Raw genomic sequence first — 13456 nt, 5'->3', positions numbered from 1 at the left:
GGAAGAGAAGGGAGTAGACAAACAAAGCAGAAAGAAACGTAATGAGAATGGCTAGGGAATTAAATTAGAAGAGATAGCAAAAAGGGGAGAACTGTGGAAGTATAGAAAGAGGGGATAGGAATATGATGAGAGAATTGCTGATAGATATTGCAGCTACAGTAGGGAACTTCTCATTACAGTACTTTTACAGTAACTGTCAGAATTTTCATAAAATAAATATTAATGTAACATAATGCAAAGCTAGAATAATCAATATCCAGGTGCTCTGGCCAACTCTATTTTCACCAGAAGTCTGATCTGTTTCAGCTACTAACATGAAGCCTTCTACTGATTAGTTATTTGCTAATTTTATGTTATTTGGCCAAATAGGATTTTTTTTCCTGTAGCTAAATTAACACAGGGATAAGATGTTACAGAAAAAATCCAGGATGCAAACTATTTTCAAGACTGCCTTTCCTATAGAGCACTATCTTTTTCTAGTAATTCCAGCTGAGGCAGATGAGGGATTTACAGAATCTCTTTTCACTGTCCTTTGTCTGCCTATGTTCATTCTGTCATTAGGACACAAGAACCACTTTATAGCACAAGCTACTTTTCAACTGATAATTTCAATGGTTATGTAGCCTGTGGGTATGACCAAAGCCAATTAATGTTCCCTATAAGTCAATAAAAACACTCAAGCTGGTTATATGGCTTTTCCAATAGGTTAAAGCTGGAGCAATGCTTGCTTGTAGCCAAAATATTATAGGTATGAGACTCTGAAAGACAATGATATAAGCTTTTTAATGTGCTTCAGTTTGAGAATGTCTCACCAGGTTACATGACCTGACTCTTCTCCTTCAACTTTTACTGGCTCCATTGTAAAGCTCAAAGGAGGCTCAGAATTATCTTCAGTTGTGGTTTCTAGGCAGATATTAAAATACTGAGACTATTGACAATTGATAACCTTCCTTTGGACTTTTTGGCTAGGGACAGGCATTCAAAAACTCTGAGTCTGAATTGATTCAGTCTTTGCAGGTTAGTCTAACTTGGCTAGGCTGAACTGGTTTGTAACTGCACAGATATCCCCTCTGGATTGAAAAAAATGCTGGCACATGCCTGCAGTGTCTCAGGCTAGAAGCTGGGGAGGTGGGGGACAACACTAGAACAGCCCTTCCATCCCTTCCACAGTGCTGAGCTGAGGGAGGCCCTGATTAGGACACTCTGACTAGGGAGGGGTTCCCCACCTTGCTGTTGATAACAGAGCATTGAGTTACACAGCAGGGAGTTACACAGGGAGTTGTTAGCATTTATCACCCATCAAACAAAACAAAGCCTTTCTCAGTAGTTCAAGCTCTTCTTAAACAACTTTTTTCCAAGGAAGGAATGGAGGGACATTACCAGCTGCCTGTTGATTAGCTCCAAAAAGCCCTAAGCTGACACTGTCCTGTCTGCCTTTGTCCCATCTTCCACAGCATAGACCATAGCCAGCATGTGGTATGCTAGCTAATGCTGAGAGGTGTCTGTCTAAGGCAGAATGGAGGGGGGAATCCCTACTTGAGCAAGGAATGGTGGTGGTTGGTGGGGGGAGCAGGAAGAAGTCAGGCAGCTGCCTGCAGTCTCTGCCAGAGCTCCAGCCAGGGAGCAGAGGGGTGGTACCATCCTGCTGGGTTGGAGCAGAGAGCAGAGTCCAGTCCAGAGTTGCAAAGCAATTGGCATGCTGGGGGACTCTGATTTATCTTAAACCAGGAAGGGGTCTGAGACAGACATTGTAGAAACTGGTTTGACCCAAATCAGTTAAGTCTGATACTACATTCAACCAAGTTTATCTCAAACCAGTTTCAGCCATTTTCAGATGGTTTTATGTGCACGGAATGTCTGTTCTGTTACAGGTTTAAACCAGTTTCTGATCACTTAAACTGGTTTATATGTAATGCCTGTCCATAGCCCTTGTCCATTTTATATTGCTTTATTCACACAGGTGACTACAGATAAACCCATTTTACACCTCCTGTTGCTCTTCTTTCCTTTGGCATTTAAAATAAACAATATTTTGGGACATAGAAGTGATGTTTTCTTTGTTCTTCTTTGTTCTTCTTTGGATTCTATCAAGCTTGTTCATGTCCTTGTTAAAGTGTGGTGCCCAGAACTGGATGCAGTACTCCAGGTGTTGTCTCACCAGTGCTGAGTAGAGCACAAGAATCACCTCCTTGGTTTTGCTGGAGATGCATTGATTGATGCACGCCAGAGTATTATTTGCACTACTGGCATTGCCCTACTGGCATTGCACTGCTGGCTCATATTCATACTGTGATCCATTATTACCCCAGGTCCCTTTAATTTGTGGCACTAGTCATTTTGTTGCCACCTAGCCCATAGATGCATTGGGGGTTGCTCATCCTGAGGTGGATTTCACAAATTTCACAGACATTAGGGCTGGAAGGGACCTCGGAAGATCATTGAGTCCAGCCCCCTGCCCCAGGGGCAGGAAGTCAGCTGGGGTCACAGGATACCAGCAAGATAAACATCCAATCTTTTCTTGAAGGCATTCAGAGTAGGTGCATGAACTGCCTTCGATGGCAGGCTATTCCAGACCTTGGGGGCTCAGACAGTAAAGAATTCTTCCTTATGTCCAGCCTGAAACAGTCTTGCAGGAGTTTATAACCATTTGAACTTGTCATCATTTGGGGGGCTCTGGTGAACAATCGTTCCCCCAGATCCTGGTGAACACCCTGATGAACTTAAAGTTTATCCCTTTACATTTCTCGGCAATGAACTTCCAATTAATTGATTCCGATTTGCCCAACTTGCTAGTCTTTCTAGGTCTGCCTGTATCTGTAGCCTATCTTCTAATGTGACCATGCTTCCCCATAACTTGGTGTCAGCCACGAACTTGGTCAGTGAGCTCTTCGTCCCCACATCCAAATCATTAATAAAGATGTTGAACAGTACTGGACCAAGCACTGACCCCTGCGGGACACTGCTGCCCACTTCTCACCAGAATTACACATACATTCACTACGACTTTCTGGGTCCTATCCTGCAGCCAGTTTCTCACCCACCTGACTGTCTCAGAGTTAAGCCCACAATCCTACAATTTTTCTGTGAGGACATTGAGGAATACTAGATCAAAGGCCTTTTGGAAGTCAAGATATACAATGTCAACTTGCTCTCTCATGTCCAGGTGGCGAGTTACTTGGTCATAGAAAGTATATGATATACGAGATATATGATAGTGCCCATTGAGTCCATTCTCCTCAGCTCCAATTCTTGTTCAAGGCATGGTGAGCTACTACACTGCATACATTTTGACTTCCTCTTCACTGCCACAGCTGAGCTGCACCTTTATTTCCAATTTCCCATGATCCTATTTCTTCACCAGCCTTAAATGTTTTGTAAACTTCACTAAACAGGGTCTCAAACAATTCACCCAGAATGCCCCTTTTGGCCTCTCTCTATCTGTTGCGTGTGTGCGGCCCTGGCCTTCATGAGGTGGATGGCCCTGCACCTCACTTGCATATACGTTTCTGGAGGATCCCAGGACTCATGACAAGTACACTGGGTTCCATTTATGAGTGTCGGGATAATTAGCACATGGATCCTTTCTTGGGGGTATCTGGAGTACACATGCATACTGAGCAGTACTCAGCTGTGGAGTCACTATGACTTGCAATCCTGTTGACTCTGGTGGGGTCCAGCCCAATGGACTGTATGGTAAATCATGAGCCTTTTGGCTTTGGACTAATATCATGCATAGTTTGTGCTATATACAGTTAGGTGCCAAAGTGCAATTTGAGTATGCTGGAAGTTTTAGCACAGGTACTCTTGAAACAGTTTCAAAAAAGGTAAAATGCATCAATTCTGGATGAACTAAGTCTATGGGTGCTATGTGCAGATTACTACTATGTTTATTACAAGGGCCATGTTTTAAAATTTGTCCCTTGCTTTCATGTGCTTAGAGAGAGCAGGGTCTAATAGTAATGCGGAGGAAAAGGAGCTGCAGGGGGAGGAACTTGGGGGGAGGCAGAGGGCAAAAGGGCCACTTGGTTCCTCAGATTTATTTTCCCTGCTATAGCAGTGGGAGGGGGACAAATTCAACGCAAATGCCCAATAATTAGATTCTATACCTGGAAAATGTTATCAAATGTGTAAATTTTCCATATATAGAATCAAATTACTGGTGAGGAATCTTATAATCAGTGTTGTCTTATATTTAAGTAAATACAGTAACTTGTGTAGTGGTATCTGGTATTTAAAATCAAGGCACTGGAAAGTGATAGCGTTACTGCCTTCTATGCATTTTCCTTCAGGCCGAGTTTTCTATATACAACTTTCCTAACTGCCATAGAATTGAAGCAATTAAATTACTTAGGCAGAAACTAATATTATGGCTGAATGTCATAGATCAGTGTTTTTGTTTTTGTTCTTTTTTAACTTTGAACCATTTTCTTTCAAATATTTCATTTAAAGATATTTATTTTAGGATTAAAAACCATCATTCCATATATTCTTGCATATAGCATGCCCTAAAATACAATACAACATACACCTTGTTTTTGGAAGAATGTAAAAACAAAAGATTTTTTCCAGAGTCATTGCTGTCTCATTGAGTAACATGAAGTGTCCAGGCAAAAAGCCATTCCAGGAGGGAGTCTGGAGACAGCAGGACTTTCCTGGTGCCAGCTGCCTCCTCCAGACTGTCTCTGAGGGCTTCCTTACTTCCTGGACCCTCAGTGTTTCCAGGAGAACTTTGTCATACAAGTTTAGGCCTGAGACCCTTGCATCATTTACTCCCTTTCCTTCCATAATGGGGGGTCCATTCCATTCACCCCACTTGTTCACATCTCCCCCAGATATACTGTTTGGTGTGCTCAGCTCCTATGGCTAGGTCTAGGCATTAGAGAGTTGTCCCTGCCCTGGCAAAGACTCCTGATGGTAGGCAGTTCTGGTGCCCCCTCAGGGTTTGTTCCCTCCTTAGTTATTCTACTGATCCAAAAAGTAACTCCTGTTGGGAATTTCTTTTGGTCCTCATACACTGTCTCCATGCTGGAATTGAGGACCACCTGATTTCCCATTAGCTCCTCAAAAGGAAAGTGTTTGTGAGCACAAGTCTTTGTAGTGGGTCCAGGTAGAAATCTGCTATTGACTATTTCTAAATTATACTACCTGGGCTTGATGTTGAATAAGTTAGGGTCTAGAAGAGCTAGGCTTGCATAGGCAACCTGATGAGGAACCGTACTGGTGAAGCAGTGACTGTTAACTGTTTGGGACTTCAAGGTTTAATAGTTAGTTTTAATAGTTAAGATTTTCTTTGGGGTTGTGTATTTTCCCCTTTTTCCTTTGTGATAAACCCTGTTTAATGTTGCTTGTGAGTAGGGAAGTTTGTTTACTTGTGAACACCCTTTCCATGTCTGAGAAAAAGCAGACACAGGTGGGGCTAAATAACACATCTGAAAAGGGAGGTGAGCCAAAAGCATTATGAAATCTACTGATGTTTCTGCTATTGTTGATTTTATGTGGAAACCTCTGAGCTGCTATGGGGATAGGTGGTATATAAAACATGTAGATATTGGGAAGAACTGTTTCCTGTTGAAATGTTGAAGTACTGTCATTTCTATCAGATGAAAATGAATTCCTCAATAAGAGAAATATTTTAATACAACAGGCTTCACTGCATAAAAAATAGATCAGACATGAAACTGAGCAGTAGTTGAAGCTTTACACTGAAGTCACTGATAGTTATGTTTCAACTGCCATTTATCACCATTATAAAGAAGGACTTGTGGAAAAGAAATGTTGGATTTGATATATCATTTATCAAATATATTCATGTTTTAGGAAACAAGGATGACCCAGATTTCAGCTGCAAAAGCAATGCTTTAAAATAAGGTAGAGTCAACCATTATGTTGACTTCTAAATCATGTACTTTTACCTCCTGAGACTTTTTGGGAGATAAGGACTTCAGAATTTGGGGAGAAGTCATAATTTTTATCAAAGTATTATTGCAGTCTAACAGCTTGATAAACTGAATGCAAATGTTGTACAGTACTTTCAAATAGCTAGAGGAATTCAGTTTTTAGTAGCTTCAGATGTTCAAAATTCAACCTCTACAAAATGCAAGTCAAGAGTTATAATAGTTTTAATGGAATATTAGGCATTATAAATGTGATCCTCAAGAGTTGTAGGACGTGGAATGTGGCAGCTGTTTTTTTGGGAGAAAGTTAAGGGGTGTATGCCAGAAAATATGGTATTCAATATATTGTGGTGTTATTTTTCTAGAGGAACTGGCACTTAAACATAAAAAGCTAAATAAAAAGAAAAAATAGAAACCAAACATTTCTCTTCTTCTTTAAGATGAACAAATAGAAAGGCCTTCAGGTGTTGGCAATATTTCTTTCTTGTCAGCAGAACTTTTCTAAATGAAATTAACAGCAAATGAGATATTTCTAAATGATATTACTTTCCCCCAGAAATAGTTTTTACTTCCATTTGACAAATATTGAGACAGTGTTAACCCATTTGTCATGGATTTAATGCTAACAGTAAATACCATTAAAACATTTGTAGCATGCTTTTTGTATAATAAACTTCTCTCTCTTTAATGATCTAAAATGATTTAATCCATGAACCGCATCTTATATAGCTGTAAAACAGAACAGGGAGTGAAAGACACAGACATTTGCAGGGCATATTTGGCTTTAATATTTCCTCCTTAAATATTAAGGAGGCATAAGACATTTTTTAGATAAATGGAAGCTGTTTCTTTTAATACGTATCTTCATGCTGTAGACTGTATTATTTCAGAATATTTGTTGAGGTTTTGTCCAGTATCCTGAAGAAGAGGCTGTTGTCTTAGGCTAGGTACAGATGTTGCACGTAATTTGGAGTAAGTGATTGGAAAGTGAACCAAACTTGGAACTGTATAGAAGTTTGGGGCACGTAGACTGGTCTAAAAATGGAGGAACCTGGTCTAACATAGTCCTGGATCGACGTGCACTCAAACTTATTTGAATTAGGTAAGTCTGGTGTGTCAAATTTCTGTACCATATTTCCTATTTGAATGATGTTAGGTTGCTGTCTGCTAGCATCCCAGGTTCCTCTGAGGCCCCGCCCCTGCTGTCCCCCGCACTACTTGCAGGGAGGCACTCTACCACTTGGCCTGTGCTTGTCTGCTCTGTGGGCCCTGCCCCTCAGCTATCCCACACCTGAGCCAGCAAAAGCCTCAGTCCCAAGCACTGACTCCTGCCTATGGCAAGTTGTCAGCTGCAGCCAGGCAGCAGGGGGGAGTGAGTGGAGGCTTTTGCTGCATGGACCCAGCCCTGGCTCCCAGACCTGAGCCAGCAAAGCCTCTGTCCCCAGCCCTGCGTCCTACCTGTGGCCAATTGTCACTTGTAGCAAGGCAGTGGGGAGGGAGTTGGTGGGGAGGGGAGTAGGAATAGAGGCTTCTGCTGCATGGACCTGGCAGCTCATCAGGACTGATCCGGCCACTTGGCTTTGCCTGGCATCTCTGGCAGTCCAGGGAGCTTCCCTTGGGGCTTCCTAAGAGGTGTGCAGGAGCACCCCAACCTGCTGGCCTCAGCCAGTATAGGCAACTTGTTCACCTATGCTGCTTACAGAAAACTGCATAATTTAGATGAATTCTGCCTTGGGCTTTTGAAACATCTGTACTTAGCTTTAGTTTTCACCTTTGTGACTGATTTATAATGAGAGTTTGGAAAATCATATACCTGTATCTGTTTATCTGTCAGCAAAATGGATGGAATAATATCTGTTAGCAGGCTAAGTTAATTAAATTTGGTAAAAGTGCTTTGAGTTACTAAGTTAAAATGATTTGGAAGTGCAAAGAATTTAAAAATAATATTGTTGTTAAAGTCTAAAATGTGATGGGCTCTGAGTTTGACACTTATTTAACATGACTTGTCTATTGTGAGTATTCTAGTGTACTATTACAGATGACCAGTTAAGGGGAATCACATGATCTTAAGAATGGGCAAGGAAGACTTATTTTAGCTGCTGTTTTTGGAGAGGCTACAGGCTAATGGAATACAAAGAACAGACATCAGTGACAATAGTTTGAGATGACTAGTGGTAGTGAAATGATCTGCAGGCAATCTACGGGGCAATTAAGAGAAGTCAAGCCAGCAGTATGGCTCATTTGAAGAGTTAAAGGTAGCTAGCTGAAACATACTTATGATGCATGGTGTTTTGTTGAAACTGGAACACTTGGTGGAGAAGTTTTAGTTTTGATGAAACTTTTGCCAGGACGGTTTTAACAGAGAGGCTTAAAAGAATGGGCTTATGTGTGTATCTGTGAGACTGAGTGAGCAAGTGTGCACACTTGTTTCATAGTTTCTAGTGTTGGAAGGGACCTGAACAGATCATCAAGTGTGACCCCCTGCCCTGGGCAGGAACGAGTGCTGGGATCATACACCCCACCCAGATATCTATCCAACCTCCTCTTGAAGACCCCCAAGGTAAGGGAGAGCACCACCTCCCTTGGGAGCCCATTCCAGAGCCTGGCAGCCCTAACCATAAAGTAATGCCTCCTGATATCAAGCCTGAGCTTGCTCTCAATCAACTTGTGGCTGTTACTCCTTGTTATCCCAGGTACTCCATTAACAGCCTTTTAAGTTGCACTTTTGTACCTATGCATATATAGCACAAACTATGCATGATATTAGTCCAAGGCCAAAAGGCTCATGATTTACCATAGAGTTCACTAGGCTGGGCCCCAGCAGGGTCAACAGCATTAAAAATCATAGTGACTCCACAGCTGAGTACTGCTCAGATCCTAGCACAACCCCCACTTCCCCTGCAAAAGGAGCCATCTGCTAATTACCCCCTAACTCATGACTGGAACTGCATGTTCTTGTCATGAATCCTGTACATGGGCGAATCCAGGAGAAGTGTGAGGGGGTTGCAGCCAAACCCCTGTCAGCTGTGCAGCACATGTGGAGTGAGTTCTCTGAGCTCCCAGCCGGTTTGTGTGGACTCCTGCTGGAGTTCTGCCTATTCAGGGAGCTCTCTGAGCTCATCAGCTAGTTGGCGTGGGCTCTTGCTGGAGCCACTGCTTTTGTGCAGCTCCAGAGCCCTGGAGGTGATCACATCATTGTTAAATCTTTCCCAACAAACCATTTCCCATGCTGAATTTGACGGCAAGGGAAAAAGTGAGAGGGGGGGAAATGAATTCACCTCCAGTCCCTGTAGCGGTGTGAAAACAGTGGTTCTAGCAGGGGACCAGCTGTACTGACCAGCTAGTGAGCTTGGAGAGCTCATTGTGCATGCAGTGCACAACCCAATGGGAGGGGGTGCATCCACATCACTAAAACCCCTCCTTGGAAGCGTGTTTGTCTATAGGTGTGATTAGGGTGCTGGCCTTTGATGTTAGGGACCAAGGTTCAAGTTCCCTGTACTGTCTGATTTGGGATACAGAACTCTTCTCTAAATTGGACAGAGTTGGTCCTTCATGATGGGGCTCCCACATCCCAGGCCAGTCTCCGTTCACACAGGGTTTTGTTTTTGTTTTAATGAGAAACAAGTTTGAAAAAAAAAAAGGTTGCTTTGAAGTGGCCGGCTCAACTGAAAGGGTAGGAGTCAAGTAGAGGCTTAAAAAGCTTTTCAATATTTTTTTGCCATTTCTTACAGATTGTCCATAGAACCCTTGCGGCGATGCTGGGCTCCCTGGCAGCTTTGGCTGCACTAGCTGTGGCAGGGGAAGTAAGTTGCCATATTCAAGTATTCAGTTTATGTCTGTGTATTGCATCATAAGCTCCCATGATTATCTTTCTGAAAATGACCACAGAGTTTTGCAGTCTTTATGGGGCAGAAAGTGCTATAAGAATAATATTTAATTTTGGGGATCATGAAAGAGAAGGTCTGTTTTCCAGCCTCAAACAGAAGAAAAGGAGATGAAGGTGGTGTGATATTTTGAATTTGCAGGGAGAGGAACATGACCATTTTCAGTTTTATTCAGATAAGCTCTAATACTGTTGTTTTCAGTTACGTTTGTATTAGTCAAATTGGAAGGCTTGGGCTCCCTTAAATATTTACACCTTGGGGCTCATACCTTCCCACATCTATCCCCAGTTGATATTTAGCAACATTATATGCCTTTAATTCTTTCTCATAAACCAGTCCCTGTGTCATTGCTATTCTCCAGTTTGCCACAGGTAAAGTTTGCCAGTAAAGGACACTAACTATAATCCAGTTTTCCTTAATTTCTATAATGCTGTGATAGAAGCAAACAATCAAAAAGCGTAATGCAAACATTACATAATGAACTATGCAGGTTGTCAGCATTTTTCAGAGGTAATAGAAAACAGCCCCCTTTGGGTACCTTGGAGAAATACTAATTAATTTTCATCATGGTTTATTTAAATGGCCACCAATTAAACAGAGTTTGTAGTTCCACAGCTAATCACTAGTTATGCGATTGGCATGGCTGACTGATAATTGTATCATTTGTTTGCAGAGGCCAAGCATGGTCAAAGTGGTGCAGTGGATTGATTATGAAACTCTGGCGCTGTTGTTTGGAATGGTAATTAAAATGCATCTTTTGCTCTAAAACTGCTGGAGTAATTGTTTTTGATACTTCACTGTTTCTTTTTATTTTGTTAACAGTGCTTTCATGGAGTGATGCCATGCTGAAAATTTGGCCCCTTTTGGGTGTCTCAGAATTGGAACCACTCTGAAAATATTCAGAGTGTACTCTATCTGTCTCTTCATCTGTAAAATGGGGATAATAACACATTCAAAAGATCTATGAGAACTATTAGCGAAAGGCCTGTATGAGTGCCAAGTGTTATGACTGTCATTTATCTTATTAATTTTGTTTACTCAAAATCTTCCTCAAACTAACTCTGCTAGAGAGAGTGGTTTTCCTTTGTCCTACACATCATTGTATTTGGAGGTGGAATGAGAAATGTAGAGACAAAAGCACGCATCTAACCTGGCTGTAATAATATATTTATTTTTCTGCCCAATCTTATTTCTAATAAGCTGTGTTGTCTAGCATTAGTGAAGCAGATGGATGGTGTCAGGCAACTTTCCAGAATTATGGAAAACATGTATGCAACTTTCTAGAGCTAATGTCTTCTGGACCTTACAGAACAATGCTGAAGAAAATATGCTAATGGATACTCTTGATTAGTGGCCCAGGGTAGATATCTTTAGCATATATTCCCTGCCAAGTAATTAGGAATGGAAATCACTCCCAGCGGGAGGGCGATCACAAGGTTTATGCACCACTTACATGTGAAAAAGGACTGCTGCCCTTCTGCAGAAGGGTAAATTACATTGTAAAAACTAAATTTGACTTTTATTGCTTAGCATCCTGATGTTGGGGTCCTGGGGTCTCAAAAAAGTGTGTGGGGGGCGGGGAGGAATGACCAAAATTATGATAGAAGTGCAGACTCCTTGGGAAAGCAACACACCATGGCATTGTCCTGTTGGGAAAATAATTCCATTTCAAAACAAATCTTTTTTCTTTACCTTTTTCTGTAGATGCTTCTGGTGGCCATATTTTCTGAAACTGGATTTTTTGATTACTGTGCAGTAAAGGTAGGTTTGTTGTGACACTTGCCATTGACTTTTTTTTAAACACTACTACACTCTCACATTTCTTTCAGTGCAGCCTACATTCATCCCGCTATGTAAGATAACAATGGCTGACAGATAGATAACTTGTAAATTGTTTAAGCAAGTGTTTGAGAAAGCTTTTAAAGCTGTGGTATGCAAATTAGACTTTTGTGGAGGACTCCTGGCAAGGTGCACTTTCCATGCATAAATAAAACAGCAGCGCAAAACTGCCCACTGGATAGGAGTTGGAGCTCAATTCATGCAAAGTTTCCCATATAAACCTTGTTTACTTGAATTTTCTGAGAGTGAGAGGAGGGAAGAGAATCTGGATTTTCTTTCTGGTTCTGGCACAGATTCCCTGCATGATGTTTAGTAGAGCACTATTTATTGCTCTGCCTGTTTTCTCCCCTGTTAAATGGAAGGTTTTGCATACTACTTATCGGCCTAATGCAGCGGGGGACAACTTTTTTGGCAGGCATTCCACTAATTAGCCCAAACACCCTTGCTGCATACTACTCCCATCCCCTTCTGCTTGTTTAGCTACTCTGTTTTCCATTTACTGCCCTGTGCCTCTGGCTGATCTGCTGCTCTGCTTTCTGCTCCCTGCCCTGTCTGCCTCTCCCTTCCTCTGTCTGCTGTGTGTCACACACAGAGACTATCCATGCCACTTGTAGCACGTGCTGTAGGTGGCCACCTCTGGCCTAGAGAATATTTCCCAATGATGTTGCACCATCTCTGTAAGTTTGTGTACTGATTAGGGCTGTGTGAAACAGCACCGTTTTGTTTCAACTTCTGTTTTGCCATTTCGAAGGGACAGTGTTTCATTTTGTTGTTTCATTTCATTTTGAAGCACTGTTCTGTTTCGTCCATAGGCTATAATGGGGAATCATGAAAATGCCTATGACTTTGTCATTTCCTGCCTGATTCAGATGCAAATTGCAGGGATGGTAGACCCCTTCTGAGGGCATGAAGCTTGCTCAGTTTCAAGGAGTTAGGTGCAGGAGTTTCTGGGAAACTGCACCTCAAACTGTTCAAAGCAAAACTCATATCACTTGCCCATAGCGGCAGCCTGCTGTCATCCTGTGCACAGATCTGGGGGCCCATGTTCCCCAGGAAGGTTGCGGGGCTGTGCTGGACTCTTCCTGTGGGGTGCGGGTCCCCAGATCTGCATGCACGATGACAGGATGCTGCCACTGCTGGCTGGGGCCAGCACCAGCACCAGGCTTCCTGGCATCATCCTGCGCCCCCCAGGAGGAGTCTAGCACAACCCTGCAGCCCTCCCAGGGGGCACAGGGTCCCAGATCTGCACATGGGATGACAGCATGCTGCCACTGCTGGCTGGGGCCAGTGGCAGTACCAGGCTTCCCAGTGCTTGGCATGGGCTGTGCCTACCGCCAGTCCCAGCTGGCAGCGGCAGCCTGCTGTCATCCTGCATCATCTGGGGGCCTGCACCCCCCAGGAAGAGCTGGGGGAAGCTATCAGAGAGCTGGGGGAAAGATCGGGGAGCTGGAGGAAGCAATAAGAGAGCTGGGGACTCAAACAGGGTGTTGGGGAATTGAACTGGGAGCTGGGGTAATGTTCGGGCAGAGAGCAGTCTTTCCCCGCTCTTTGCCCTCCCTCTCCTTAGTTTCTGTCTAACTGCAGCAAGCCTGGCTTTGCAAGTTGAAATGTTTTGAAACTTTCAAAATGTTTCAAGTGCCCTTATTTCATTTCAAAGTTCTTTCGAAGGCTTTTGTTTTGTTTTGACTTCGTGGTTTTGAGCTCGAATCGAATCAAAACAGCTTTGAAATGAAACACCTGTTGAAATGAAACTGAAAAATTAGATTCAGTACCTTTATGTCATTGCTTTTTGTTTTCCTTAGGCTTACCGATTATCTAGAGGCAGAGTGTGGGCTATGA

At 42.6% G+C, this 13456-nt stretch overlaps 1 protein-coding gene across 1 annotated transcript in view; it reads left to right on the top strand.

The window, feature by feature from the left end:
• Positions 1-13456, top strand: part of OCA2 (OCA2 melanosomal transmembrane protein) — a 481929-nt gene that overhangs the window by 161886 nt on the left and 306587 nt on the right. The window contains exons 9-12 of the mRNA XM_019525532.1: positions 9626-9697; positions 10452-10517; positions 11483-11539; positions 13420-13448. Of these exons, the coding sequence (XP_019381077.1) occupies positions 9626-9697; positions 10452-10517; positions 11483-11539; positions 13420-13448 (224 nt within the window). The remainder of the gene's footprint in view (positions 1-9625; positions 9698-10451; positions 10518-11482; positions 11540-13419; positions 13449-13456) is intronic.

Source organism: Gavialis gangeticus, unplaced genomic scaffold (genome assembly GCF_001723915.1).
Source record: "Gavialis gangeticus isolate Ggan-Ray unplaced genomic scaffold, GavGan_comp1, whole genome shotgun sequence".
In the NCBI taxonomy this organism is placed as follows: Eukaryota; Metazoa; Chordata; order Crocodylia; family Gavialidae; genus Gavialis; species Gavialis gangeticus.
The sequence above is the reverse complement of the archived record's forward strand: the minus strand, read 5'-3'. Positions and strand labels throughout refer to the sequence as shown.